This window comes from Desmodus rotundus, chromosome 6 (genome assembly GCF_022682495.2).
Source record: "Desmodus rotundus isolate HL8 chromosome 6, HLdesRot8A.1, whole genome shotgun sequence".
Taxonomy (NCBI): Eukaryota; Metazoa; Chordata; class Mammalia; order Chiroptera; family Phyllostomidae; genus Desmodus; species Desmodus rotundus.
The window spans coordinates 35,753,024-35,765,224 of record NC_071392.1 but is presented as its reverse complement, the minus strand read 5'-3'; the positions used below and the strand labels follow the sequence as shown (position 1 = coordinate 35,765,224).

Below are 12,201 nucleotides of genomic sequence, written 5' to 3'. Positions count from 1 at the left end.
TTCTGAGGTGATGCTATTCAGTCTATGAAGTATTACAATAATCACTTTAGAAACAATTAGTGAATGCCTACTATGTGTCCAGCATTGCCTTAGATGATGAGAATACAAAGATAAATGACATATTGTCCTTGGCCTAGAGAGGCGTAGGCTCTAGTGAAGAGGTGAACACACAGTGGAGACGTTTTTGGTGCATGATTGTCGGTGTCCCTAATATTAAATGTATAGCATGCTATGTCAGCACAGCGGAAGAGCTGGTCGCTCGACGGCACAACGTTTGAGATACCACTGCATTTCCACCAGAATGGCTAAAATTCAAAGGCAGCAACATTAAAGTAGTAAAGCAACTGGAGTCACATACATAGCAGTTTCACTACTGTGTACATGTACCCACGTACATACACGTGTGCACACACACGCAGCAGAAGTACACCGTCATAGGAATAGTCATAGCAGCAGGCAGGAGACGCTCAGTACCTCACCCAAATCCCCTTAGCATGCACTGTTCTCATGCACACCAATGACTCTCTGCTAGGGAGCTTTCTCTGGCCACAGGAGCTTGCTCTGCCTGCACTTAGAGCGGCCAGAAATGCCATGACATCACCAGCCCTGGAGCAGCTATCAGCCAATGATAAATAAGAGTTGTCCCATCCAAGCTAGTTCAATGCCATCTTCCCAAATACTCTGGTGAGAACGAGACCACTTGTGCTCACCAATGCACTCTGTGTTGGACCCCCTCTCCTGTCTGTGTCTTACTTCTCCACTCCCCTATAAACTCCCAAATCAACTTCTTGAACTCAAATCTATGTCTTGAGGTTTGCTTCTGGGATAACCCAGCTAAAGATGCAGCATTATTCATAAAGGCTACAGACTTAAAGAGAGAAAAAAAAGAAGTGTCCATAACAGAAACAGGGCTAAAAAAAAGGTGGCACATCCATATAATAAAATACTATGTATCAATAAAAATGAACCAGCTATAGCTTCTCATCAGTCCTGGAATGAATCTCACCAGAGTTAATTTTGAGCATAATATGTTAATACAAAAACAAGGCATATTTTATGATTACATTAATATAGAGTTCAATATCAAGCAAAACTGGTTGGTACTAACAGGTATGAAGGTGGTTACCTTTGGGGAGGAAGGAAGGGTTAATAAGGACAGAGACAAGGGAACTGATCATGTTCCACTTTTAACATCCATAACGTTACATGGGTATATACATAGCATAAAAATTCATTTATTTTTATCCTTTTTCTGTATGTGTATTTCAATCAAAAGTTTTTAAAAATCTGAAGTTCATCATAGAGAACATGAGAAAAAGCGGCAGGTTATGTAACGGGGACGGGGGCAGGAGTCGGGAAGAGAGGCTAGAAGAAGATGTGGCAGCAGCATTAGCTCACGTTAAGGAGGGTCCCTAATCAAAGATTCGGTGGTTGTCATGACACTTCCAGCTCAAATAAATAAAATAAGCAAATCAGGGCCCCAAGTCTTACCCCTGAATTGGGGGTAGAGGAAATCAGAATCTCACTACTATTTTTGTCAGTGCCTTGCCTCCACGTTCATCATTCTGAGAAGAAACTGTTCCTTTCAGAGCTGCCTCGAGTAATGCATAGCATCTACATAGGGAGACAAATAAAATGTATAATGAAGCATTAGAAAATTTAGCCAAGTTACTTTTCAGAACTAAAGAGAGCTCTTTTCAAGTCATAATGCTGGTTTTTTTAAAGCCATGCTCTTTGAATAGTTTTTCTCAAATACTCACTTTCACTCTGTACCTTTGCTACTTATCAAGTATTTTTCATAGATGAGACTCAGAATCCAAGACACTAGGTTGTCCTTTGCCCGAGCCGTAGGTAAATAACTGTGGAAATGCACCAGCAATTGAGTTCCTAATTGGTAGGTAGATTAATTTCTGATAGCCAAGGATCCATTCTTATTCTTTCATCTCTCTTTGCTGTATGATGTTTATAAAAGATTTTGTTTTCTCTAGTCAAAGGATTTTGATGTCTTTACCTCTTGAACTCTAAAAGATCTTTCAAGAGAGATGCCATTTTCTGTCTCCTCATCTATGTCTTTATTCCAATTCATCAAATTATTCATAGAAACCTCAGTGAGAGCCTGGTTGTAGACTGTTGTAAAACTGGAGCCATACTGCTGTTTGTAGCTTTTGCAATCTTCATTAGTATTTATGAATGTGAACCCAGGCAGTGGCAGTTACATTCCCATTACTGAAAGGCTGTTAACAATCCCATTATTGTCTTACCTTAATTGGACTTCTGTCTGAGAGGGAAAAAAACAAAGAGCCAATTTAATTTTCTCATGCCATTGACCTGTGATATCTGTAAGGCATAGACTCGCCTCATCTCTACCAAGTGGGCCCTAGGAGACCTGGTCATCGAGATATTAAATTTCTCAAATAAATCCATTTGAAACTGGGGTCAGAATGTACTGGATAATGAGGTAAATTGAGAAACCATCCATCTGACTCAAAGCCACATCAGGCTCCCTTCTGAAAAGCAGGGACCTGATTTTGAGGAACAAGTATAATGAGGGGCTTGAAATTCGATTCTGCAGAAGGTTATAAGTCCTTTTGAAAAAAATTCCACCATCTTTCCAGTTCTTTCTTCTCCCTTTAGTTCGGTTTTTTCAGGCTGCTGCAACAGCGAACTGATTTGCTTTTTCCATTTCACATGATGCTCACTCCCTCGGTGAGACTCAACTTCAGAAAAGGGAACTCCCCAGGGTTTCCTTAGTCTGAGCAAACTGATCTCCAGAGAACCACGCTGCCAGTTCACTGGCCTGTAACTATTTCCCAGGTGAGCCATTTGACTCACAGGTAACTGCATGTATTGGGAATGGGACAGGATCAATCCCCTAGGGCTTCCAGCTTCTCTGCCACTTGAAGCCACTCCAGCAGCACCTGAGAAAAAGCTTGGTTTTCCTTCCTGCCTCGTCACTACCCAGCCCAGCCATATTTGAAATAACCATTCCAAAACAGGATCATTCTCACATGTGGAATACCTGACAGACATGGTTTACCGTTTTCTTCTAGGTTCTCCTGTCATTGTTCCTCATTCTAGTCTCGACCCAGCAATCAGGTTTTCCCAAGTGAAGATCAGGGCACTCCCGCGACAATGGGTCTCTGTTTCCAATTTATAATGCACTTATTTGAAGTATCACTTTAATGTGTCTTATGTATCTAAACAATTCAGACACTACACCATACTTTGAGAGGTATTTAGCAAAACAAATTTAGTTAAAGGTAAACTTATGTTAAAAATCATAATTCTACCAAAAGTACTATTTGTTCACCATCCACTTATCAAGCACTTATTATATTTGCAGTAGTCTGTTTTCAAATTTACTGTGCAAACTGTTCTGCCTGACCTCGCTCAATTATTCCTAACACTTGTAAACTTTATAATTTTTTTACTTTGAACAAAATAGTACACATACATAGTTTTTACATGAATTCAACAAGCTTGTAAAAAAGAGCAACATTCTCTTGCTTCACCCTTTCTTAAGCAAAGTCCATTTACTTTGACTCTTTTGATAATGTTCTCCTTCTATTTTCTCATTCTCTCCTTCTGGAACTCCTCTGGATTGAATGTTGAAATTTCCCAGAATATTCTCTAATTTTCCCGTTTTATTTTCTATTTTCCATATTAGCATTTTGTCAAACTTTGAGAGTTTTCTCAAATTTATCTTTCAGTCCTTATAGTGAATTCCTCCTACTCCTACTTCATTTCCAGAAGTTCATTCTTGTTCTCTGGATGTTCCTTTTGAGAATGTACTGTACCTATCTCATGACAAGAGCAACATTTGCTCTTGTCTCTCCGAGCGCACCGTGGTTTCGAACCTTTTGTTTTGCTCCCTGAGTTGTCTCTATTTACTTCAAGTTTCTTTTTCTGGTTGTTTCAGTCACTCTCTTTCAGGTTGGAAGGTTACTTAAATGTCTGGTAATCCTTAATTGTCAATTTAGTTTTCCTTTTTCATTATTATGTTTTGAATAAGTAATGCATTCACATGCTTCAGAAGCAAAAAGTATATAAAAGAATTCAGTAAAATTTTTTCTGCCAATTTTGCCGTGAATCTGCTCATTTCCCATCTCTTGCTCATTGGTAACTACTACTCTTGGGTATTCTTCCAGAATTCCCTTATGCACATAAAAGAAAAAATGATAGATTCTTCTATTTTTCCAATTTACATAAAAGATAACATATTAAATGCTATATTAAATGTACTGTATTGCACCTTGCTTTTTTACAGATAACAATGTGACTTTTAGATTTTTTCGTAGCTTTAGAATATGGGGCACACAGACTGCTTCCTTGTTTTCATAGCTGTATAGTATTCCATTTTATTAATGATTGATTATTTCTCTTTTTTTTTCTATTTTCAACACTTCGCAACATGGTAAAATAATAAACAACATGGTAAAAACCTCATTTCTTACATATGCAAGCATATTTTTAGGTTACATTCCACAAACTGGAGTTGTAAAGTCAAAAGCTTAATGCATTTGTAATATTGAAAAATTTTGTCCAGTTGCCCTCCATTGGAAGCCTACCATCTTAACTATCCACCACCAGTGCGAGAGAGGTTTAACTTCATGAAAGTCTCATTAAAAAAAACACATGTACAAATACTAAATAGCTTTCTTTTGTGTATTAGTGTTCTATCACCTTTGTAAAAATCATCACAAACTTAGTCACTCAAATGAACATCAATTTACTATCTAACTCTTCTGGAGGTTACATTCAAATGGATCCCAAATTGACCACACTGGGCACCATATACAAAATTCTAGCATGTTTTGGACCTATTTATGGCTATCTCATAGATCTCCATTGGTTTTTCCATGTATTCATGAGTCGGTATCACGTTGCTTTAATGATTGCAGCTTTGTAATATATATTATTAATGTCTGGTAGTGCAAGCGCTCCCTCATTGCTCTTGTTGTACCTGGCTAACCTTATGGATTTATTTTTCCAGATGAACTTTGGGATCAACTTGTTTTGTTTTTTAAAAAGTTGATATTTTTATTGAAATTTATTATTTAAATATTATTCTTACTAAAATCACTGAGAGAATTGAATCCTATCCAAGAACCTTGTATGTCTTTTCATTTCTTCTAGCATTCTTTTCTGTCTTTCATCAGTGTTCATGTAGGTCTCTCACATATTTTTGTTAAATTTATCCTGAGTTTTTTTATTGCCTTTATGCCATTTGAGTGGAGTATTTGCATTCTGATTATAATTTGCATGTACACTACTTTTCCAATATATCTTAGCAAATCTGTTAGCAATTCATTATATTAACAAAAGCAATTGATCATAACTATACCCCCAGTCCCCAAACATGAGAGGAGAAATAAACCTTTCAGGATTAGTCCCTTAGAATGACAAGATTAATTAATACATTTTATTTGTGTTTAGAATAGTCTATCCTCAAATTTTAATTTTTCAGTACTTTTATTATGCAATGCTGTCCTACAAAGGACAATCTTAACTCAAGCAATTTATGAAGCACAATCAAATAATCTTCTGTGAAAACCCCTCCATCCAAACAAGACACAGAATGTAATAAACTGGTACCCACATTCGTGGTCTTCCCTAAGCCACCCCTCTGCATCCATCTCCTATGCAACATCCTGAATTTTTTGTCATTATTCATTTTTTAAAAGTACATCACTTCTGTATTTCCAAATGGTATGTTTAGTTTTGTTCACCTTAGAACTTTATAAAAGTAGAATCATATAGTCTTTTCACACAATATTGTTTCTAAAACACATTCATCTTCTTTTCTATAACTTTTCTTAGTTTAATTTCACAATAGTATAAAACTCTGAATAATCCACAAAATGATTTTTGAATGCTGTTAGAAATTGAGGTTGTTTCCAGTTGTTTCCAGTTGTTTCCCCTTATACATGGTACTAACAACGTCATCTAGGTGTTTTTGGTACACATGTGCAAAAATTTCTGTATGGTATATGTATAACAATGTGATTTCTGGGTCATTAATATACAAATATTTAATTATAGTACCAAATTGTATGCTCCAAACTGCTGTGTATGAGTTCCTTTGGCTCTGTTTCAGGAATGTGCAAAATTTTTATGGAACGTATGATATGGTAAATATTTTAGGGCTGTACAATCCTACTGCAAATGCTCAACTCTCCTGTTGTAGTAGAAAAGTAGCCATAGCTATGTGTTAACAATGCGTAAGGCTGTGTTCCAGGAAAACGTTATTTGCAAAACACACAATAGGCAGAATTTGGCCCATGTGAGGTAGTTTTCCAACTCTTTATATTGACATTTTTATACTTTTAATAGCAAGTAGCAAATATTTAATAGCCAGTATTTTAGCAAAAAAAAAGAGAAAGAGATCAAGAAACTGTGACAAAATGTTAACAGACAGTTAATTCTAGGTGATTCCAATGCTATCATGTCTATATACTTGTCTTTTGTCATTTCTGTAAATGAAAAGATAGGAAAAAACTAATAATAAAGTCTCACTATATTCTGCCCTTCTATTTTAAAATAGCTTCATAATAAATTGTGGCAATATCATGTAAAAAAGCCAAAGATAAAGTCCTTACTTAAGATCTTCAAAAAAATTATTTATGCTCAACATTTTCAAACAATTAAGAAAAATGGGAATTGAAACATTATTACTATATTTTCAGGAGTAAGAATCAATATCAGAATTATTTTGTTATATCAAACTAACTTTGTTTATTCTATGCTTAGGAAAACTGCATTAAAGTGTTACAAATAAGTAAGATGTTGAATATTTTAACACATTTTATATCAGGTGTAACAACCTCAGATGTGTTACTAACTTTGTTATCCTTAACTAGGTAAACAGCATCCCCCGATATTCAGTTGGTGATATTAGATGATTTCCAGAAAAGATTTATAAAAGGAATATTTCACATCCAAGGTGTTTATGCTATTAATTAGCTCACATACCAACAATCTCATCAATAACCCCTCTCCAGCTCAGAACACACAAAACAATCACTTTTCTTACCTGTTATATATATTACTTATTTATATTACAATTTACAGATTAAGGAACAGAGTTGAAAAGTTTAATTTGCCTAAGGACTTAGGACTATTAAAAGACACAGATGAGAATCACGCACAATTCATCAAAACCCAAAGCCATGAGCTCATCCACTACGTCATGTGTCTCACTGTGAACTTGAGTACAGACACACACAGACACATGTGATGGGTTTGGTGGATTTGGCAGAAAGCTAGGTGAAGGTTAGTAATGACAAATGGCAGGTGAGATAACAAGATCACTAGGAGAAAAAAATCATAATGAGTGAGAAATACATGTGGCATATCGGACTACATTTACCAACAGACCTTATATGGGGTCTAAAGTATTACTGCAAACCACCCGACCCAGCCCTCTAGGGACACGTATGGGTCCTAAGCAGGAGTGGGCCATTTGGTAAAATGTGAAGTTTTATTTCACCAAAGACCCAAGTAACTCATTGAGGGATGCTTTTCTTCCCTAAAATAACCAGACCCAAGAAGAGTATGATGTTTCCCACTGGGGGAAACAACATGAGCCCCAGAAATGGTGGATCAGAGCTCCCGGGGAGGCAACAGAGCAGCCAATGCCTGCGGTGCAAGAAATTGCAGTATCCTCCAAATTCCACTTTCTCGTGTCATAGTGGGGTTGTAGTTGGGCACGTTAGAAACAGGTATACCTGCTTCCCATTCTCCTTCTTCTCCCACTGGATAGACACCGATGGAGAAGAGGCTCCAGAAATGGGTACAGCTTCAACATACAAGGAACCTGGGATCCTGAATCACCATGTGGAAGAGACACACCCACTGACAAAGACCTTAGATTGCTGCATGAGGCAGACATAAAATTCCATTGTGTTTGAGTCATTAAAAATTGGGGCCTATTTATCAACACAGGCAAGGCTACTCTGACTGATACAATTTGTCTACCCATCCTGTAGACATAGGCAGCATTCTTCCACATCTAAGGAAAGAGCACAGTTTGGCAGTGTGAAATAGTAGGTGCACAGTAGTTCAGAGTCGGTAACGTAAAATCGGAGATCGGAGGGGCAGCAGGTATTGGCAAGAGAGACATAAAGAGCAGCAGCTAGAACAGAAGAAACATAGATGCCTAGAGAGCTGCTGCTCCGGAACTCACAGAGAGCTGCAAGAAAGGGGCAGGGTGGAGGCAGATCATTTGACTGAGGGCTGCTGACCCTCTACTGTGAGGAACAAACTGTAAAACACAGTTAGTGCCTTCTTCACACTGTTAGCGCCTTAACAATATTCAGGTAACACGTGTTCACATGTACAGGAGTGTGCTGTCTGTAGACATGTGCACATGTGTAGTGAGAGTGAAAAAACTCCAAACACAACAGTGTTAGTGTTCCTGTTGATGCACCTGGACTGTTTAAAAGAAGCATACTACCAATTCCTATTGTGAAATCTTTCAAGAAATGCGTATTTACACAGCACAGAGAACAGTGCTCCTGCGCACAAGGAGCTCCTTTGAGGCCTGGCGCCCTACTGTGCTCACGGTCATCACCGGCACTTGGCGCGCAGGAGGCACCGAGGAACGTTCAGTAAAGGAATTTATGAATGCGTAAGTACTACAGTGGCTTTTGATGTGTAAATTCAATGGTAACTGGTACAGTGTTTCAGCTTTGGAATCCCCATTCCCTGTTATTCCAGTTCTGCTAAGTGTATGACAAAGTAATTGACTGATCACACCTAAGACACCTAAACAGCGTTCTTTTTCTTTTCTTCCTTTCTTTCGCTCTACATGTCACAGCTCCCTTCAACCCAAATCAAGATGCAGATAGCATTGTCAAGTTTGACACTTACGGAGATGGAATGGGACGATACAACGTGTTCAATTTCCAGCACGTGGGTGGCAAGTATGCCTACTTGAAGGTGGGTCACTGGGCGGAAACCTTATCGCTAGATGTGGACTCTATCCACTGGTCCCGGAACTCGGTCCCCACTTCCCAGTGCAGTGACCCCTGTGCCCCCAATGAAATGAAGAATATGCAACCAGGGGATGTCTGCTGCTGGATCTGCATCCCCTGCGAGCCCTACGAATACCTGGCCGATGAGTTTACCTGCGCGGACTGCGGCCTCGGGCAGTGGCCCACTGCGGACCTATCTGGCTGCTTTGACCTTCCTGAGGACTACATCAAGTGGGAAGATGCCTGGGCCATCGGTCCAGTCACCATCGCCTGCCTGGGTTTTGCGTGCACATGCATGGTTGTGACTGTTTTTATCAAGCACAACAACACGCCCTTGGTCAAAGCCTCAGGCCGAGAGCTCTGCTACATCTTGTTGTTTGGGGTTGGTCTATCCTATTGCATGACGTTCTTCTTCATTGCCAAGCCGTCACCAGTCATCTGCGCATTGCGCCGTCTGGGACTGGGGACCTCCTTCGCTATCTGTTACTCAGCCCTGCTGACCAAAACAAACTGCATTGCCCGCATCTTCGATGGGGTAAAGAATGGCGCTCAGAGGCCAAAATTCATCAGCCCAAGTTCTCAGGTTTTCATCTGCCTGGGTCTGATACTGGTGCAAATTGTGGTGGTGTCTGTGTGGCTCATCCTGGAGGCTCCAGGCACCAGGCGGTACACCATTCCCGAGAAGCGGGAAACAGTCATCTTAAAATGCAACGTCAGAGATGCCAGCATGCTGATCTCACTTACCTACGATGTGGTCCTAGTGATCTTATGCACTGTGTATGCCTTCAAAACGCGGAAGTGCCCAGAAAATTTCAATGAAGCCAAGTTCATTGGTTTTACCATGTACACCACGTGCATCATCTGGCTGGCCTTTCTCCCTATATTTTATGTGACATCAAGTGACTACAGAGTAAGTTTTTGAATGCTTTCTTCTTTTCCTTCTTTTTTTATCCTGCCAATGTTTTATTTTGAAGGATTTAAAATTATTCCTTTTATTTCAGCTCAGCAACTAGGTAGGTAATTACTAATGTCATGATGAACCAACATATTATATATGGAAATTAATTCACAGTGTTTTAAAAGCATTTAATTAGTGCCTACTATGTGCAAAGCATTGTGCTAGGCACAGAGAGATAAATGTAAATGCATGGTCATTCAAACAATTTATAATCTAGTGGGAGAAAATGTAATATATCCACATACCCCTAAAACTTTTAATTAAATTTAGAAAGTGAATGATAAGAAAATAAGAGTTAAACCACTAAAAGCCTTGAGAATACCTCAAATTAGAAGCAAGAGGACCTGGCTACCACAGATGGATACATAAATTAAAACAGGCTTATAACATTAAGCCAGGATCAGTTTAAAGATCTAAAAACTTTCACTCAAGCTCCAAATAAGCACCATTACTCCTCTAAAACACATTAAAAGACCATCTTAATTTGTTATACCTTTTCTTTAACTTTAGTTCCTGTAGACATGAGGAGTATATGTAATCCTTAAACGAGGTATAATTTTTACTGTATATATCCAAGTAACCCAATTAAGTCATTATTCACATAGTCTTTAGTAATATATAGTGCACAATTTCTGGGCTTCAATATAATTACCATCTTCTCTGAAAGAAATATCATCACTCCATCATAATTTCTCAAATCATTGAAACCATCCATCAGTTGCTTTGCACTTATAATTCTGATTTTAATATATTCCAATGAGTAAATATAGGAATTTCTTTCTCTTGAGGCAATTGGATTTTATTCTCTATTTTTCTCAAGTTGTCACAGATGACAGTTTCCCAGAAGCGTAATGGTTTCCCTGTTGCACCGTGATTTCACAAAATGAGGTCCTCTGCAGGCTGTTAACTGTCCCCAAAGCTTCTGCTTACCAGCAGTCCCTACATCACCAAAACCTTGAACATTGCAGCTCCAAAAACGACAAAACTCTTTAAAGGATGAGACCAAGAGACTGGCAATACTTAATGTATCTAGTCTACTAAATTATTCACAGCCATGTGACTGAAACCTATGGACTACATTAAAGCAAGAGCAAGAAAATTAAAGAATATAAGTTCAATGCTGGGGCAATGTCAGGGTTTTTGAGACTACCTATTAAAAAATTTGAAAATTTGTCAGAAAAGAAAACAGAATTGAAACAGCAAAATCAAAGGTCAGATTATGGGAACCACGGGGGAGTGTGAAGCTTTAGAGTGTGGGGATTAAAATAGAGGACCATAGTTCTTGTATTGTGATGTCCCCATTTTCATTTTTGGTCTTCACATTCACACCTCTAGATCTCTAAGGATTTTTTTTTAAGTTCTTAGGAAACCACACATAGCAGACGTGATTTGGGTTATTGGGACTGCAAAATAGTTACAATGTTAATTATTTTATCCTGGATATAGGGAACTTAATTCTCAAAAAATACTATTGACAAACAGAGTAGAAAACACTACTGAGAATAAACAAATAGCATTATAAAAATTTAATCTTACTGAATGAATTAACATTTATTTCTAAAGCACACACAAAAGATGACTCTTTTCCTTTAACATGATGGCAATGTAGATAAACTGATTAAATGGAATTAGCTGAAGATGCCAGAGGTGTCACCATGTGGCAGAAGCCCTTAGGCCAACGGGGCAGAAGTTGCTGGATTGAGTGTTGTAAGTTCCACGCTAACCAAGGCAATCCAATCACAGTGAGGTCATCAGAGGCCTCAGTTCTTCCTTACAAATAATTCTAATCCTAAATATTCAAAAGAAATCAGAAGGTAGACTGGAGCCTCCCACACAGTGGTTTTCAAGTTGGGCTGCACCTTGAATCAACTGTGTGCTTTAAAATATATGTATATATATATATTGCTACCTGGGGCACAGCCCAAGAGGTTCCGATTTAGTTGTTCAGTGGGCTGATCTGCAGGCTAGGCATCAGGCTTTTTCAAAGCCTCCCAAGTGACTCTCATTTGCAACCAAGACTGAAAACCTCTGCTCTAATGAATCACGAAGTCTTCTTGTTACACAGATGTCTTCAGTTTGGCCTGCACTATTTCAAAATTCTTTGAAATGTTTTTCAAAGTTAGAAAATTGAGAAATGTTATGCAAATATCCAGATTCTTGGCTTCTCTTATCAAAGTAATACAAGTAGACTCAAATCCCTACATGCAATGATGAGCCAGGCTGAGGAGCGCTGGTGCCTCTAGCCAGGGCACTGGCAGTCCTGGGACC

At 38.5% G+C, this 12,201-nt stretch overlaps 1 protein-coding gene across 1 annotated transcript in view; it reads left to right on the top strand.

Annotated features, from left to right (window-relative positions):
• The window catches only part of GRM3 (glutamate metabotropic receptor 3), an 86,328-nt gene that overhangs the window by 52,772 nt on the left and 21,355 nt on the right, over window positions 1-12,201 (top strand). Inside the window, exon 3 of the mRNA XM_045192741.2 lies at window positions 8,819-9,885. Within this exon, the coding sequence (XP_045048676.1) occupies window positions 8,819-9,885 (1,067 nt within the window). The remainder of the gene's footprint in view (window positions 1-8,818; window positions 9,886-12,201) is intronic.